This window comes from Phyllostomus discolor, chromosome 6 (assembly GCF_004126475.2).
Source record: "Phyllostomus discolor isolate MPI-MPIP mPhyDis1 chromosome 6, mPhyDis1.pri.v3, whole genome shotgun sequence".
Lineage (NCBI taxonomy): Eukaryota > Metazoa > Chordata > Mammalia > Chiroptera > Phyllostomidae > Phyllostomus > Phyllostomus discolor.
Window position 1 is genome coordinate 13,324,663 of NC_040908.2, and position 19,614 is coordinate 13,344,276.

The 19,614-nt window shown below is 43.3% G+C and overlaps 1 protein-coding gene across 6 annotated transcripts in view; it reads right to left on the bottom strand.

The window, feature by feature from the left end:
• DTNB (dystrobrevin beta) overlaps positions 1–19,614 on the bottom strand; it is a 172,816-nt gene that overhangs the window by 66,087 nt on the left and 87,115 nt on the right. For all 6 annotated transcript variants that reach the window (XM_028516745.2, XM_028516744.2, XM_028516741.2 and 3 more), the window contains one exon: positions 7,949–8,073. In XM_028516745.2, the coding sequence (XP_028372546.2) occupies positions 7,949–8,073 (125 nt within the window). The remainder of the gene's footprint in view (positions 1–7,948; positions 8,074–19,614) is intronic.

Sequence of the window (19,614 nt, forward strand, 5' to 3'; positions counted from 1 at the left end):
GAAGAACAAACACAAGCTGAAGACTGCCCCTGCCCTCAAGAGGCTTTTAGTCCAATTAGTCCTCAGAATCATCAGCCATCTCGACAACAGACATTTAAACTTTGGCTTCACATACTACAGTTTTTAGATCAAACCTGATTTAACAATTATCATTTACAACCAAAAATGTATAAAATAATTCACAAAAAGCCACGACTTAATTATTTCAAATAATGAGCCAAAGACCAGTACAACGAAAGAATATGGAAGAGCCCTATGATGCCAACAGTCACAGACACAAGTCACAGGCTTCTGCCTAACAGACTGCAGCTTCACCACTGGGGGGGAAAACCTCTCCCTCGTTCCACTGTGAAATTCTCCAGATGATCGGCCTTGAGTCATCTACCCACACGGGTGCACGGAGGGCCAGACACTCTGACTGGCAATCCTCTTAGAAAAACATGGTTAGGGCTGAGGGAGAACCAAGTCTCCAAAGAGGTTACTGTTTCCAGAAAAAGGGCTGCGGAGCAGTGTCCAAGACCCAGGCACTTCTGGATCTCTGCTGGGGTGATCAGCCCAGATGAACACTGGTTTAGAATGAACGTGTTTGTCCATCGCCATTCCTCTCTCCTTAGGCACCACCCTCCAAACCCTTCGCCTCCTTGCACAACCAAAAGGAGACAAACAACCCATCTAAAATCACTAAACCACCAGAAGTGCCAGAAAATCAAACTGCATGGAACTCCAACAACCACAGAATTAAAGAAAAAATCAACCATAACAACCAGACGGGTAAGGCGGTGGATGGAGAGAAACCACAGCGAGGCGGACCACGCAGGCAGGGCTGGCTGCGCACGGCGGCAGGCTGCGCAGGAGGGGCTGACTTAAGGGGAAACTGAGACTCAGAGCTGACGGTGGACTATGGAAACTCCCAGTCTCACATGAGAGTCCCTTGAAAAGTGTGCTAGAGACCAGCAGGAGAGCCACACAGGTCCTCCCCCACAGGCAGCCCCACAGCACAGCAAGGACATTTTTTCATTGCCTTTGAGAGAGGAAGGGAGAGAGGAAGGGAGATGGAGAAGCATCCGTTGTTTGCTGCCCCAGTCCTCGCCCAAATCGGGAATCATATGAGCCCAGGCTTGGACCAAACCCACAACCCAGGCATGTGCCCTCACCAGGAATCAAACCCACAACCCTCTGGTGATAGCACAATGCTCCAACCGTGTCACACTGGCCAGGGCTAAGATAAGTTTTATCACCACCAGTTTTACAGAAAAGCAAACTCATGTCTCCTGATTTTTCTTTTTGATATCTCTGAATCTTGAATCTAGCTTTTCTTTTACCATTTCACACGGCTGCTCTTCTATTTTTCAACCATCCAGATTACAGTCACTCAATGTTCTCTCCTGATTCTAAAACCAACCGTGGGGTTCGAACAACGGTTCCATTATTGTATGTTTCTACAATGACAATTTTTCCTGGGTCAGCACTTTAGGAAACTGAGGTGCAAAGGAAAGAACGTGGAGCATGGGTTACGAGCCCTAGATTCTGGTCCCAGCTTCACTGCCCTGTAGCTGTGTGACCTTGGGAACACCATTCAGCCCCACCAATGTGGTCCCCTGATCTGTTACAGGTTAAGGATGCTGACACTGCAAAGGGTGCTGGGAGGGTTAGGCAGGAGGTGGGCAAAGGACCTGGAACACTAGGGGGGCTCCATAAAGATCAACGACTCTGGAATCTCAAACCTGTGAGGCTCTGAATAAACCTCTAATTCAACAATGAAATGGAAGCCATTAACACTACAGTATACTTGGAGTTTCAATTCCTGACCCACATTTCAACTGAGGTTTTAAACTTATTTCTGGGTATGCAATTTCTGGGTATACCTCTATGACAGTTCAAACCACCGTCAGCTCTCACCTGGCCAAAGGAAAAAAAGAATCCTAGCTGGCTCTTCCTTTTCACTGTTGTCCCATTCCTATTCCCACACAGTAGGCAATAACTTTTCTTAAATACAATCCAACATGTCCCTCTCCTATCCAAACCCTTCAGTTAGAGATAATGTCCAAAATCTCAGGCTGTCCGAGCGCCCCCTCTGCTGGGAATGCTCCTCCCACTGCCTCTCACCGGCCTAATCCCTATTCATCTTTTAAGCTTCACTGTAAATGTTATTGATTCTTCACAAAAGCCCTTCTTAACCAGCCAATAAGATAAAGACAGACCGTGGGGCAAAGACATCTTTTTAGAAAATGACATATAGAGGGCAAATACGTAATTTATATGATTTCTCAGAGCTTCAAAGTGAGTATCAATTGCTAAAAGAAGTCATATCAAGACTGCAACAAAATAATCAGGAAAATAATGGAGTTGGAACAAATGGCTAGCCATATTGAAAAAAATAAACTTCAATTCTATCTCATCTGATAACAAAAAAAATCCAGAAATGGGAAAATTTTTATAGACAGAGGTATTTTTATAATGTTGAGGTGAGAACATTATCTTAAATATGAAAGGGGAGCCATAAACCATGATGAAAAAATGTAACAAATCTGATCTTTAAACTAAAAACTTGACCAAGGAAAACAGTTGAGACATTTACTAATTCAGAAAAATTTGGAAGCAAGTTTGACAAAAGGTTAATTATTACAATAATAAACTGTAATTGAGAAATAAAATTTCTTTAAAAGGTAAAAAAAATCCACCTTGCAATTTACAAGGAACAGACTGAAACCCCAAGGACACAGAAAGACTGAAAATCAAAGATTTTATCTTTGGGAAAGTTATATCTAGCACGTACCTAGCAGAAGATAGTCAAAGACATTACTGGCAGGTAAAATAGACTTGAGAACAAACAGAATTATCAGGAATAGAGAGAGGCACTACATGAAAATAGATTTTCCATTTCCTAGGGAAGTGTATTGTTTAGAAGAAGTAAATAAGGCTACCGAAGGTTGGGGCAACATGACGAACAAACCGGACCCCATGGACACACAGTCCGTCCTTCACCAGGAATTCTGCACCCAGCTAGCACAGCACATATGTTATTTCCAAATTTGCAGGGACCAGGATAGAAACTGGGTTCTCCGTTAGGTAATAAATACGTATCAACAAATCTGAAAGAACTGAATAATGCGGACTAAAATGAATTGAACTGAAAATTAATCACAAAAAGGATCTAGAAAAATGCCCGTATGTATGGAAATTAAGGAAGTATACATCTCAAAGAAGAAATCTTATCTGAACTTGGAAAATATTTAGGGCTAAACAAAAAAATTATATAACGTACCTGGAACACCACTCAGGTAGTGCTTAGAGAGCTTAATAGGCTTAAATGCTTATATTAGGGGAAAAAACTTGAAGTGAGTAAGCTACCATGTCTTTAAAGAACTTAGAGTAGCAAAAGAAAGTCAAAGAAACTGTGACAAAAATAATGAAGGTAAGGGTGGAAGTGAAATTTAAAAATACAATTACATACAATAAGAGAATCGTAAAAAACAAACGTTGGTCCTCTAAAAATCCAGTAGGTTAGACAAACCTATGGCAAGGTTTTTCAAATAAAAAAGAAGGAGAGAAACCATAAATACATGAAATTAGGAGTGAAAAAAGGAACAGTAGCCTACATACTATACACAAAATATTACAAACTTTGGGCCAATAACTGAAAATTTAGAAGAAACTGACAAGTTCCTACAAATATAAAATGTTCCAAAGTGACTAAAAAATAAATAAAAAATGAAAATAGTCTTATAATTGTTTTTAAAAATGGAATTAACCATTAAAAACTTTCCCACACAGAAGGCTGAGGGGCACATAATTCCAATCTTAAGCAAGTTCTTCTAAAAAATATAAAAAGAGAGAATGTTCCTCAACTTTTTAAAGTAAGCAAACTAGGCACACTTTGTCCTAAAGACAAAGAAAGGGGAAATTACAGAACAATGTAACTCATAAACATAGGCAAAAGCTAAATGAAATATCAGCAAATGAAACCTAGCAGTGCCTTAAAAGGCGAGTCAATTTACATTTCTTCCAGGATTGTTTAAAAAATGTAATTCACTACATTGATAGAATAAAGAAACGTATATGATCATCCATCTCAATTAACGCAGACAAAGTCTTTAAGAAAATCTGACATCCATTCATGACAAAAAGAAAGCAGTCTTAGCAAACTAGTAATAAAAGGAAACCTCTTTTACCTGATAAACAGTTCACTCAAAGACTACATCAAATGACATACTACATGAATGCTGAGAGCATTCTCTTTGGGATTAGTGATAACACAGGAATGCCTGTTAAACCACTTCTATTCAGTATTGCACTGGAGCTTCTAGCCAGTATTATAAGACCAAAAAGAAAAAAAAAGTATGATTAATGCTTACAAGTTTAAGGAGCGGGAGAGAGGAAACAAAGCTGTCACTATGTGCAGGTACTGTATTATTCAGAGAAAATCCCAAAGAACCTGGGTACAAATTTCCGGAATCAATGAGCACGTTGACGTGGCAAGATGACTACACAGTGGATTAAAACACCAAACCAATTTGCATCTCCGCACACCAGCAACAGACTGTTATGGTGCATAATTCAAAAAGATATCATTTGCACAATTATATGCATTTGCCAAAACTCAGCGGATTGTACACTTAAAGTGGGTGGTTTATTGCATGTAAATCATATTTTTAAACTGTAGGGGAAAAGGTGCTGCTTGCAACGGCAACAACAAGTGTAAAGTACATAAGAATTAATCCAACTTACATAAGACCCTTCTGGGGAAAATTAGAAAGCTTTATTGAAAGGCATAAGAGTATATTTAAATAAATGGAAAGACATAAAACATTCCTGGGATGAAAGATTAATACTGTAAAGATGTCAATCTCCCCAATTTGATCTTCAGATTCAGTGAAGAGCTGATAAAAATCCGACAAAACTTGGAACTCAATAATGAGGAACTCAAATAATGAGGAACTCAATTAATGAGGAACTCAACAAGCTGATTCTAAACTTTATACGAAAGAGCAAAGAATAGATAAGACACCCTTTTAAAAAGATTACTTAATCCCTTGTAGTAATTAGGATATTGGCATAGGGATAAACAATTTAACCAAAGGGACAGAAGAAAGGGCCCAGACACAAGACCATGTGTATTTGGAAACTTCATTTGTGACAGTAGTGGCATTGTAGGTCAGCGGAGAAATAATAAATTATCCAACAAATGGCTCTGAGACAAGTTATTATTCAAAAGCGAAGAAAAAAAGAGAATTACATATTCTATACCACACTATACACAAAAATCTACTTCCAGTGAATTAAAGACATATGTGAAAGGGGAATTCTCAAAACTTAAGGAGGAAAAAAGGAGAGAGAGAAAAAACCTCTACAATGTTGGGATACACAAGGACTTTTTAAACAAATATTTTATTCATTTATTTATATTTTAGAGAGTTCAGGAAAGGAGGGAGAAAGAGGGAGAGAAACACCAATGCGAGAGAGAAACATCAATCGGTTGCCTTTCATATGCACCCCAACCGGGACCAAACCCACAACCCAGGCAGGTTCCCTGACCAAGAATTGAACCAGCAACCTTTAGCTTCATGGAACAAAGCCCAATCAACTGAGCCATACCTGTGAGGGTGACAAGGACTTTTTTTAAGTAAAAAAAAAAAACATTAAAAACACTAACCAAAAAGGGAAAATTTTTAACAAATTTAACCCCCAAAATGGATTACACACAACAGGTAAAATTCAGTATGGAACACAGTGGGTAAAAAAGCATTTTTTTTCCTCTAGCAAGAAGACAAAAGCAATGGGAAACAAAAGAAAACACAAGTCGGAAAGTCGATGCGACTGTAAAGTCGACAGGCATGGTTTTGAGCAATCAGTGTCACATGAGAAAGAAGTTCCCACTGAACTCAAGCAGAGGTCACAGAGGCCATGAACTTGGAACTACAAGAAAGAGCACACAGAATCACAGCACACTGTTGGACTTTGTAATAAGTGGTATTAACTGTAAGTGCCGTTATTTGGTTTATAACTTTTAGATTCAGCCCTGCATGTGAGGGAACAGAGATATCACCAGTCTTGACAACGCAAAGGTGAAGGCACAGGTGGCACAAGTTAGGAGGCACAAGGAGACGGAGGAATAGAAGGAAGGGACCAATTTCCTCATTTTATACAAAAGTCAAGGGAACTTAGAAGAAATAGAGGTTTAGGAACATCATTTAAAATTACAAAATTGACCAATGTAAAAAACGGTGACATACGAGGTCTGTCCAGAAAGCATCCAGCCACGTACTATGAAAAACAGAGACACTGACTGAAGAAGATACAAGACACAAGAAACACTGTACATAGGTCAATGACAGCTCAGTCCCTTTCCAAGTTATGACCTTGAGGAAATCTGGTTCACTAGTAGTGATTTGAATCAAGTCATCAGCAACTGCAGCACGATGCTCCTTCTGCTCTGGTAGCAGAAGCTGGGGAACAACTTTTGCCACGACACTGTTTCATGCCCAGATCCTGAGTCCAAATCTCAGACACAGTCGTTTTCAGAATCCCCAGATCAGCCTCTAGTTCTCGCGCTGTCAGTTGCCGATCTTTGTTATTGCAGCCCGTATGTGGTCAACATTCTCAGGTGCTGTGCTTGTTGCAGGCTTTCCAGAACGCAGGTCAGTTTCCACAGACTCTCAACCATCTCTGAAGCACCTGTGCCACACTTTTACTTGCGCTGCACTCCCGGCATCATCCCTGAAAGCCTTCCGAATCATCCAAATAGTTTCCATGGAGGATCAAGCTTATCACAAAATTTGAGGCAAATTCGTTGCTCTACTCAGTCATTTTGAATTCAACAGCCACACAATACACATGCTCACTCAATGGCACCTCCCGACCCCACTGACCAGTACAGTGAAGTCGTCACTGTTCACGCATGCGCATTCCAGTCCTTTCTCCTTGGCTGCCAGGTTACACTGGTGTCTTGCAAACTGTTCTCGTTATATTAACAATGGCTGGACGTGTTCCAAGACAGACTTCATAATTACAAAAAACTGGGATGGGTTGATTCCTTATGCCCAGAAGGGATTTAACAATGTCCAAAACTGATTAAGTCAAGAAATGGTGCTCTAAATGCACTGTTTAGAGATACAGAGGTAACCGCTAGTAGATCCAAAAGCCAAACAAAACACAATGAAGTGTGGGAGGATGTGCTGGGTTTCATGTTAAGTTCTGTATTACTGAACTTTTAAGCCACATGCTTGTATTATTCTACCATCAGGTAGGAAAAGAAAATGAATGTCTACTCCAACAGAAAAACTTCTAACACCTGATAAAGACGAATGCTCAACCACTACCAACTTTATCCAGCAGACTAAACTTAGTACCATCATTTCATTCAGAGAGAAGAGATCAGAATAGCATCCCTCCTTGTTGCTCCTCCTCCTTACTTTTCCTCTATTTTTCTAACTCTTTTGGTCCCTTCAGCTTTCTAGCATGAATATTCCATTAAATACACACACACACACATACACCCCACTAGTTTTATTTATAAAATATAGCCTTATGTTTCCTAATTTTCTCTCAATACAGAAAGAGCAAATCAGGTTGGTATCCATTTCCATGTTGTCTAAACGAATTTTTAAAATCTATAGGCCTTACTGCGACAGAGAAGAAACAACCTCTACCGCTGTTTTAAGGGAAGAGCACACCAATAACAAAAGGCAACTCGGCTAAGTCCAGCACAGCAATTACTCTCCAATGTGTCGATGCTTCTTTTGGAGACTGTAATATGTCACCAGCCCTCAGGGCTCTGAGCTAGATACCCACACAGACATTCACGGTGGTTTAAAGAGCTGAGAGCTTGAAGTTAACGTTTCCCCAAACCAGAAGATTAAATGTTCACGTTAAGTGGTTTGGATCCAAAAGAACTTAGCAAGGTCTCCAGGTCAGTCTAGTCCACACCCACATCCAGGTGTATACTTACACTATATTTGCAAGGTCAAGTGGTTTCTCTGGTTGCTCAGGAAAAACAGGATGCGGGGGTTCTCTGGTGGGTACGCACCCCAAAGATTTACTAATTGCATGGCTCAGCTTCTTTGCAGGGGATTTCTGTGTCAAAGTAGAAAATAAGGAAGTAAGGAGTTATATCGTCAAAAGCATGAAAAAGAATTTCAAAAGAAATGGTGACAACGGCTGTAAAACACAGCTTTCCACGGACACTACGCTCCACTATAACCCACGTTCATGGGCTGTGCCCGGGCCCTTGGTGGCCCTTCATTTCTGGCTCCCTTCCTCATCGCTCTGTGCAGTCACGTTACCAAGGCCACGTCAACTTCCCCTTTGAACATCCCTATGTGCCCTCTGCATAAATTCCCCCTTTTGATGCTTCTGGATCTTTTTCTTTTATATAAGATTTTAGAGTTCATTCCCTAATTGGAGTCAGAAACTTGTGTTGGGCTGAAGTGCTGAGAGCTCAAGGCTTTTGAATGTTAGCCAATTAGCTGACTAAGCCACATGCCAAAACGTGCCTATTAGGAGAACATTCCCAAAATAAATGTGAGGCAGAGAATTTGGTGTTCAGGGGCTGGCTATGGACACAGAAACAAATGAGCACTCCCAGACACGGGCGGTCAGCACCAGACCCGCGACCCAGAATTATGATATGCTGAGGTGCAAAAATAGGTTGGCGTACTAATACATTTCTTTGGAAGGTAGAACAATACACAGGAAACCCAAAGACTATCAAGTTTAAGATTTAATAGTAAATATGCACCAAAGTAAACATATGGCACAATTAGGTAGAACATTCGTGATTTAAAGGAGGCTCTTTAAAGGACATGGATTTTGTTGTCCACCCAATTCCCTTTGTCTGAGATTTTCTTGGCAGGATATTAACTGCAAAGGAGTTTAGACATTTCATTCTCTTGCCTCTGCAGTCTATTGCTGTACAGACCACCTCACTGGAAGAGAGGGCTTGCTTGCTTGCAGGCGTGTGCCTCATCAATACCATGCTCTCCGTTTGCCTTTATATGCTGCTTATACACATTTTAACCCAAAATAAGCAAAAATCGATTGGTGTTTAAGACCATACAAAGTTAGTTAATACCTTGTTTAAAGTAAAGATGGAATAATACCAGTTCCTTCAGAAACTTCATATATTGACTTCAAATCACCTAGCACCATCCCCTTTGACCCATTAAATTCTCGGAAAAGTCTAAATGTAATGCAGTTGCCTGAAAATAACATGAAACAAAACAAAGCACGACACTCTGAATTTCCCCCAATGGCCGTCCTGGTCCTTTCGCCCCGGTCCTTTCGCCCCGTGACTGACTATAACGTGATGCTGGTTTTTCCTCCTTCGGTCCGGTCCGGTCCAGTCCTTCACTTCCCCAGACACGTCAGTCGTCTGCTCAAAACCCTTCAAGGGCTGGCGATCACTTTCAGAATTAGATCTCAGTAAATGCCACCACATGCCACCACTTTCGTACCCAGCCCCTCGCCCTCACCTTCCCCCTCACACGAGCATGAACGACAAGCACGTGCTCCAGCTAACCCAACGGCCGCGTGCTCTCCCAGCTCTCGGTGTCTTGGCACCTGCCGTTCTGGGGTCTGCCTCTCCCAGTCTGGGTCTCTGGGAACATTCTGCTCAGCCCCCAAGACTGCTTGCAGCCTCTCTTCCTCTGGGGAGACTTCCCCCACTGCTGGGTCAGCCAGCGCCCACCGTTCAAAGCTGCCCCTGCACCCCGTCCACACTCCCACTGGTGTGCTCTCCCCGTGGCCCTGCACTTTTTAATTGGCGGGCCTATCTCTACGAGCCTGGTGCTCCGCAAAGGCGGGATCTACGCTTCACGTGTTTGTGTATTTCCAGAGCCTGTCCTGTAACAGAATGTTATCTGCACAAACCATGTGCCTAGATGAATTTTATAGGTTGCTTTTTTCCTGACAAACCACATGTGCTTTATTTTTTGAGAACTATGATACAAGTAGGAGACAATCAGAGGACATCAGGGAATAGCTAAATTCACCTTTACAGGTGAACCCCACATCTGTACTCCATGTATTCATTTCATGATGTTTCGCTCTACCTGGGAGCCACCTGGGCCATTAACTCATGCAGTTTATGGGAGGCGGATTATCTTAGCTGCGCCCTGAGTCACAGCAGCCATGAAATCACAGGTTCCATATGTGTATTTTACAATACACATTAAAATAACTACATGACTGTCAAATAAAAAAATGTTTCCCTTTGTCCCACTTAATGTTCTCCAGCAGGATGCCTGTTGTGCTTTGAAAATACTGCTTTAAGAAAAGGTTTCAAATTGGATACAATTTTGAGTCTCAAAAATATAGATAGACGTGGTAATACCAATACATCAAAGTCAATCCCAAATAATTAGAGTTCATCAAGAGAGAAAAAATTAGAAAATAAAAAATACAGGAATTGGAAATATTAACTATGGGCTAGCACCAAACCAGAAACAATACTACACTGAAAACTTCAAAGACCGAATTCATTTAGGTTGTTTAAATACGTACATAAAAGATTTCCTTAACACATCTCGAAGACTGGATTATGACACAGCCCTGAAGTGACTTTCACTGTGGAGTCAGTTAGGAGGCTGAGAGTAACAAAGCCTGTACTAACCAAGGTTCGAAAACTACTGTGAGCACCAAGTCAGGGCTTTACCTGCCGGCTACCTGGCCCCAAGGACAGTGCCCAGAACTGGGTAGTCAGTCCCTGCATATTCATGGCCGTGAAGAAGGGAGTGAGGGAGGAGGGGAAGCAGTTGGGCCCAGGGACCAGCGTCCCCCACATTTCGTGTATACTGCCACACCACCGATATTCCTCTGGGTCTCGCTCCCTCTCCACCCCCAAACTCTGAAACTGAAATATGGGGAGGCCTTAACCTAGAAAATTAAGTCTCCTCCAAACACTTTAAGGTGATGAGTTTCAATCTTCGTGAATTTTCAATACCCTAATACATCTAATTTCAAAACATTTCCTACTATCTCTTAAATTTTTAAAATATACAAGGGCGGACACCCCAAAAAACAGAATTACCTTCTGGAGGGTGGGCCCCTTGTAATATAGGATTCCCCAGCTAGTCAGTGTTCTAGGAACCCATCTGTATCAGTGTGCCAGCTGGCGTTGTTGTGAGAGGCTGCGTTCAGCTTCAGTGAATTTTTTTTGAAGACTCTTTCAATGCATTTGCCCATTTAATAATGGGTGATTTATGAGCATACCTGCCCACACTGTGCTCAGTGTTTGGCAGTTTTTGATCAAAACAGCATGATCCCTATGCCCCAGTCTCCCTATTCACGCAATCTCACCCTGATCGACTTTTTTTGTTCCCCTGAATGAAAAAAGGCTTCAAAGAGGAATCTTTCGTTGATGTAGAAGAGGTGAAACAAAAATAGTAGAAGTACTAAAAGGCATCAAAATATACAAGTTCAGAAACTATTTTGAGCAGTGGAAAAAGGTCTTGAGAGGTGTATTGAATCAAATAGAGAGTACTCTGAACGCTGGCTGGTGTGCCTCAGTGAACTGAGTACCAGTCTGCAAACCAAAAAGACTCTGGTTCGATTCCCAGTCAGGGCACATGCCTGGGTTGCAGGCCAGATCCCCACCTAGGGGTGCGCAAGAAGTAACCAATCAATGTATCTCTCACACATCGATGTTTCTTTCCCTCCCTTTTTCCTTCTCTTCCCCTCTCTCTAAAAATAAATAATCAAAATCTTTTTTTAAAAAAGAGTACTTTGAAGGTGAATGAAATTTAAACATGTAAGAATAAATACACAATTTTATAATAAATTCTGGGGGTTTTGGGGGCCCCCTCATAGTTTTACAATTAAAAATATATCAAATTGTGTATAAAGTGTGCATGAACAGTTTTAAAAGTTACAGAGCATGTCCCCACCTCCCCACGATTCTCCCTGAGAAGCAGCGCACTCTGGTCAATCTGGCCTACCTGTGGGCCCTCACCCGGTGCGGCCCCTCCCACCACAGCGGCTGCTCTCCCAGCACCAGCATCCTGGGTTTTGTATTAATCATTTCCTATATTTTATCATCTCGCAAGTATGCATAAGTCACATGATTCATTTAATCTACACAGAGTTACATATTTTTTTCTGCAACTTGCTTCTTTCACTCAAAATTACATTACAGTTCATCCGTACCAATGTAATGGTAATTTACTCATTTTTTCAATGTTTGGTTGTACTTCGTTACTTAATTACATCATAATTATATATTCAGTCCACTGCTGGGGAACATTTGGGTTGCTTCCATTTTTTCCCTCACTCACAATGCTGCCATAAACTTTCTTGTCCACGACTCCTGGTGGCCACATGTGAGAATGTCAGCAGAGTGGAACTACGGGGCCAGGAGTTAGGCACACTCAGCTCCGCCAGGCTCTGCCAAGTTGCTTCAACAAAGTAGCCGCACTAATCTCTACTCCCCTCGGCCGTGTGAGAAACTCCCTGACTCTCCACGTTCTGCCCGGTCCTTGGTGTTGTCAGACACTTTTAACATTTGTCAGTCTTGGGGGTGATACATAGTATCGTGGTTTTCATTATAACTCCCTAAGTACTGAAAAGATTGAGCATCTTTCCCTGTGTTTATGGGCCACTTGTGTTTCTTCATCTGTGAAATCCCTGTTCCTGTCTTCTGCGTAGTATTTCACCGGGTTGTCTTTCTCTCTCACTCTCTCTTTTTTTTATTTTATTTTAATCATTATTCAAGCACAGTTTTCTCCCTTTTACTCCCAATCCAGCCCACCCACCCAACCCTCCCCACCTCCCTCCCATTACCACCCTCCCCCTAGTTTTTGTCCATGTGTCCTTTAAATTTGTTCCTGTAAACCCTTCCCATTCTCCCCTGAAATTCCCTCTTCTCTTCCCTGTGGTCACTGTCAACCTGTCCTCTATTTCAGTGTCTTTGGTTATATTTTGCTTGTTTCTTTGTTTTGTTATTTAGGTTCCTGTTAAAGGTGAGATCATATGGTATTTGTCTTTCACTGCCTGGCTTATTTCACTTAGCATAATGCTTTCCAGCTCCATCCAAGCTGTTGCAAAGGGTAGGAGCTCCTTCTTTCTTTCTGCTGCATAGAATTCCATTGTGTAAATGTACCATAGTTTTTTGATCCATTCATTTACTGATGGGCATCTAGGTTGCTTCCAGCACCTAGCTATTGTAAATTGTGCTGCTATGAACATTGGGATGCAAGGGTTCTTTTGGATTGGTGTTTTAGTATTCTTAGGACAGAGTCCCAGCAGTGGAATCGCAGGGTCAAAAGGCAGATCCATTTTTAGTTTTCTGAAGAAGTTCCATACTGCTTTCCATAGTGGTTGTACCAGTCTGCAGTCCCACCAACAGTGCACTAGGGTCCCCTTTTCTCCACAGCCTCTCCAACACTTGTTGTTTGTTGCTTTGTTTATGATGGCCATCCTGACTGGTGTGAAGTGGTATCTCATTGTGGTTTTAATTTGCATCTCTCTGATAGCTAGCGATATTGAAGATCGTTTCATGTGTCTTTGGATTTTCTGTATGTCCTCCTTGGAGAAGTGTCTGTTCAAGTCCTTTGCCCATTTTTTAATTGGATTCCTTGTCTTCTTAGAGTGTAGTTGTGTAAGTTGTCTTTCTCTTTTTGATCTATAGAAGTTCTTTATATTTCTTGGATGTTAATCCTATGGAAGTTATGACTTGCAAACAACTCCTTAACTATAAGGGCTGTTTTTCATTATATTTGTTCTTTATACAGTCATGTTCAAATAGAACATTAGTCCCAATTTAGTACTCTCTTCCTTTGTATTTTGTAAATTAAATAATATTTCCCTCTCTGAGGTCAGAAAGGTCGTCTTCCACTTTGTCTTCTACAGTTTTATAGTTTTCAACTTTCATATTTAAGTTTCAATCTACTTAGAGCTAATTTGCTTGGTAGGTATGGAGACAGAGCCCAACTTCACTCCTCAGGGATAATCAACTGCCCCAGGATCACTCAGCAGCTGGTCCGTTCTCTCCCCACCAACTTTTCTGCTTCCACGCCTGTGCCAGTGCGTCATGACGTCATTGCTGTGGCGTCCCCTGCTCCTCGCAGTCGGAGTCCGAGCCCCAAACTCACACTCTTCTCTTTTGACGCTTTCCACTACCACTCAGAGTTTAAAGTCAGTGTGTTGTTTGCCACAAAAAATCCTGTCGGGATTTTGATGGGAACTGATCAAATCTATAGGTGGTTTTGGAGAGAACTGGCATCTTTATATACTGAACATTCCTCCATAAATATATTCATCTCCTCGAGCATGTATGCCTTCTTTAGTGTCTTTCAATAGTTATACATTCCTGTCCACGCAGAATCTATGCATCTCTCATTTATTTCAAGTTATTTTATAGATTTTTTAAAAATTGATTTGAGAGAACGAGAGGAGAGGAGGGGTGAGAGGGAGGGAGAGACACTGGTTTGCTGCCCCACTTACCCATTCATCGCTTGGCTCTCGTGTGTGCCCTGACTGGGGCTGAGCCTGCAACCTTGGCATACCGGACAAGTAGTTATTTTAACTTACTGACTACTCATACATTTTTATTTATTTCTATAGCTTATTGTAACATTTTTCATTTCATTTTTTTTCTTTTATTTTGTCCTTTCTTACCTACTTCTCAGGTTTTACTTTTCTCATTTTAATTCATTTTGATTTCCTCTTTTTGGCAATTATAATCTTTGAGTCTACTCTTCTAGTGCTTTTGTTTTTTTCTCCCCTGAAATGGAAGTAAGGGTTACTGAGACATTAGCTAGTATCAGGCACCTAACAGGTGCTTTGCACAGAGACACAGGCTCATCTAACCATCCGACAGTCTTGTGAATTAGTTTCGAGGTCACAGTTTCACAGGTGTGGAAACGAAAGCTCACAGGAACAGGCCCATCTCACTCTTCTCACAGTGCAGCACAGCCCCTCGGCAGAACAATCCCCCAGAGAGAGAGCATACTGGACTGGATGGGAGAGACAGCCTGGGACAGTGCGGCATTCCTGCAAGGACTCAGACAGAGACAGGGGACACCGAGTACTGCAGTGGGGGTCGTCTAGGGAAAGCTCCGCTGAGCTGGGAGTGGGGACAGAGTCCCACCTGAGGGGCAGACTCTAAGGCCAGGGCGGGAGGTGACTTGTGCGGGAACCACTGCGCTGCGGTTTCCTGGGCCAGGGCTGGGACTCGTGGACCTGGCACGGAGACGCTCTGGGGGGTGGGAGGTGGGGGAGTCCTTCTGAGCTCAGAGGACTGTATTTTCAATCGGCCTCGAGCTTATTCCCTGCATGGCTCAGGTACAGTCTGAAGCTCAGGGCACATGCCGACAGGCCCTGACACCTGGCAGCACAGCAGCTTAATGGAAAGAGCTCAGGATTGGTGCCTTCCCTGGAGACCATTCCTGTCCCGCCCACTTCAAACCACCGTCTCTGAGTACGTCACCTGAGTGTCAGGCCACCCTCTGAGGGGTCCAAGCAGAAGCAGAAGCCTGCTGAATCCTCAGACAAGACAGGAACTTCCTCCGACTACTTTCATAGGAACACTGACCACAATCTTAACCAGCGTCTCCGGTAACTTAAAATCCTGTAACTCTACAGTCATGCCTCAACTATATATTCATGTCCCAGTGACTAGTGCTTTGGCTGGGTCTTATTTTAAGCCCATCAAAATTGGGCATTATTATTATTATTATTTTATACATGATGCTTATTTAAATGTATTCACATTTACTAATGCCACTGTTTACCATTCTTCTTATATCCCATTTCTTCCTTATTGCTTCAATTACTTTTTCCCCAAAGTATATCCTCTATTAGTTCCTCAGCAATGGAGTACTGGTGACGAACCCACTGCAACTTTTTCTGAAAATATATCTTTATTTCATCTTTGCTTTTGAATAGATTACCTAGGTACGGAATTCTAGGTTGATCTTTTCATTCTATGCCCCAGATCCTTTAATTACCTTTCACATTTTCCATTTCCCTGTGTCTGTGTTCAATATTCTCTGTCTTGGCTGATTCCTTCAGGTCCATTTTCTACTCCCTAATTTTTATTGTAGCTATCTCTAATTTGCTATGTAACCTCTCTATTGCACTTAACCTTACTATTTTATTCCTAGAAGTTTGATTTGGTCCTTTCTTGCTATTGGCTCATTCCTTTTTTAAATGTCACTCTTCCAAATTTACTTCTATGTACTTATATTGTGCTGGAGGTTCCAGAAGCATTAGAAGACCAAAGGGGGGAGTATGATTAATGTTTGAAACTAAAAGGAGTGGGAGGGAGGAAATAAGGTGATGACTATTTGCAGGTGGTGTAATTATTATAGAAAACCCAAGAGAGCCCTGGCTGGTGTAGCTCAGCGGATTGAGTATGGGCTGTGAACCAGGCATCACAGGTTCGATTCCCAGTCAGGGCACATGCCTAGGTTGCTGGCCATGACCCCCAGCAACCGCACATTGATGTTTCTCTCTCTCTCTCTCTCTCTTACTCTCTCCCTTCCCTCTCTAAAAATAAATAAATAAAATCTTAAGGAAAAAAAGAAAAGAAAACCCAAGAGAACCTGAGTACACATTACTAGAATCGGTGAGCAAGTTGAGGAAGACAACCACATAGCCCATTCAAATACCAAAATAATTTGCATTTCCATACACCAGCAACAAAGTGTTAAGATGCATAATTCAAAAAAGATATCATTTGCATGACTATATACATTTGTCAAAACTCATCAAATTGTATACTTAAAGTAGGTACATTTATTTTACTGCATGTAAATGATGTCTCAAAAACACTAGAAAAAAAAAGGCACCACTCAGCAACAGCGACAGCAAAGTAAGCAAGACTTAATCTAACCTTGATAAGACCTTTCTGGGGAAAAATCAGAGAGCTTTACCGAAAGACTGGGGGATCAGGAGGAGGCAGTGGCCGGATCTCTGAGGCTACAGAGAAGCGGGCAAGGGAGAGCTGGGAGGAGTGGGGAGGGCGGAGGCAAAGGCAGCTACAGCAGCAGCTCCGAAGGCATAAAAGAAAACAGGGCGGAACAAGCAACTGCAACTAGTTCCATACGGTCACAGCGTGCCTGTGCGTGAAAGACCCACACGAAAGGCCCAGACCGCGGACGCAACTGCAAAAGCTTTCAAACACGGCTCCACAAGATGACCCTTCGGTGTGTTCCAAATCCTCTCTGGTTTAGAAGCGGCTTCTAGCAGACACCGAGCAGACAGCTCTCTGGCTGAAATGAAGTCGCAGGCTGCAGAGCAGGACGGAATGAAAGAGAAGTGTGGCCAAGCGTCTAATCAGCTACAGCAAAAAGCAGCAGAGCCCACAAGCACCATGGAAGGTTATTCACAGGCAGCCACAGCCCCGGGAAAGGCCAGAGGTTAAAGAGAGCGTGGGGGTTGGAAAATAAAGACAACCTGGCCAGCATGCACTCCTCTGTCCCGCAGCTCTCCGCGGGGCCTGGAACGTGACAGGCACCAGACATGTTTAGTGAAGGGGCACCAGGGCAGGCAGCTCTTTGTCTGGTTTAGATTGACCACTGTGTGACTGCCCCTGGGCACACAACAACTCCACAGCCGGTTACCGATACCGCCCGTTACAGGGCAAGGCCGGAGCAGGGCCAGCAGCCGATCAGCATCGCACATGACACAGACACACCAGTCTGGACCCCGAGACGACCGCCACGGCTGTCCGGCCCTGCCCTGAAACAGCACTTCCCCAACTTGGCTGAAGATAAGAAATTCCTGCGGTGCTTGTTTGAAAACAAAACAAAACAAAGCAGATTCCTTTGCCTCGACCCAGACCTACTAAGTTATAATTCCCAGGGAAGAGGCCTGGTACTTTATATATTTCAGAAGCAGCCCAGAAGATTCTCTTCAGGCAATTTTTGGAAGCACTTCTCTAGAAGTTCTTGCCAACACAAAGAGGTTTTAAAAGAGAGAGAGAGAGAGAGAGGTACAATGACTGCAAAATGTTCCCTACAGATGGTATAGTTTTCTACCTAGAAGTCCAAGAACACTAAGTGAAAAATTATTAGGACCACGTACTGCAGAAAACTCCGTGAGATTTCCAGATGAAAATGTCCCTAAGACCACTGAATATGGGAGTCACCGCAGACAAAAAGGCTGGGCTGGAATCAAACATCGCAGACATTTGTCAGTGTCCGGGGGGTCTTGTAAAACCTGGAACTGTGGGAAGCACTGCAAGACAAGACAAGGGCCCAGGAGAGGATGCTGGGGAACGCACCATCTGCTTTATCGTAGGTAATCAAAAGGTTTAATGAATACACTGCACAGGAGCATTTCATAATTGGACATTCCACAGTCACTAAGTGCAGATAAAATGTAATGAGCATACAATGCACACAGATTAAATTTATTTAGAGAAACAGTTCTACCCTAAACCCGTATCTATAGATACACGAAGTGTACAGAGACACTCACAAAGCACTAGCTAAACAAGTAATCATCAGTGACGTATGTGAGCCAATGGAGAAACAGACAAGCAATTCACAGTGCGGAGTCCTGGAGAACACCACTCCCCCCACACATGAAAGAGGTGACACGCTCTCCACTTCAGCCCTGGAGGCCACCTGTAAGAATCACAAAACATCCGACGCTGGAGAAAGGGCTGTGGCGATGTGACGGCTGCTAGAGGAAAGCCACACATTTCTCTGTGATGGAAAACCGCCCTGCCATCTCTCTGCTCTGAGAACAATCAGAATACGGCTGGAAAAGATGCCCTGTTGTTTTATAAAAACTACACACCCCACTACTGTCCTTGGGAAGCAGCCATCTTTTTAAACAGCAGGGGCCATGTCACATGGCCTGCCTTCTCACTCAGCACTTCTGCAGCTGTAAATGGGTCTAAGAATCAATAGCACGTCCAAACACCGCAGTCAAATGAGGGCAATGTGCAGACGCCAAAAAGGGCAATATTTACACCATCCCCATCAACCTACTGAAAACACTGATGCATGCTGTCAGGACTCCTCTAGCCCATTCCTTCTATCTCGCGGATGACCCTGGAAAGTCCATGATTTCAGGGGGAGGGCCTCGGCCGTGGAGCAGTGAGTTGAGCGCTGGGTCAGGGGCCTTCTCCCCAGGCCTTCACACCGCCGCTAACAGGAGGAAAGGGAGGAAGCCAGAGCCCTGCATGCTCCCGGAGAAACTCTCTCCGAACCCCCCTCACGGCGGCAGCACCGCGGCCTGCCTTGCATGTTCTCTGGGGCCGATGCCAACACCACTTTCATCAGAGGCCATGCTCGTTTCACAAGAAATCCAGGACCCCCGCCGGATCCTCATTCCCACGAGGCTCCGCACATCCCCTGACACGACCCCATCTCCCACCGATCCTCGACTCTCCGAAGCCTTCTGCTTGTCTTCACGGTCCACCATCCGCGCAACCCCTCGAATAGCTGAGACTGTCTTCTCCGAGAGTTGCTTTCGCCTTCCTGCTCTGGGCTTTCCCTGAGGGCTGGGTTTCCCCTGAAGCCACTCAAGTGGTAGCAGCTTCCTCCTCCCCCACACCCCTCAAACCTCTACATCTCCAGGTGTGGGGGGGGGGGGCGGGGATGTCCTCCGGAGCCTCACAGCCATTCTCAGACCCTTTCTCCTTTTCCTTAAAACCCCGGTTTTGAA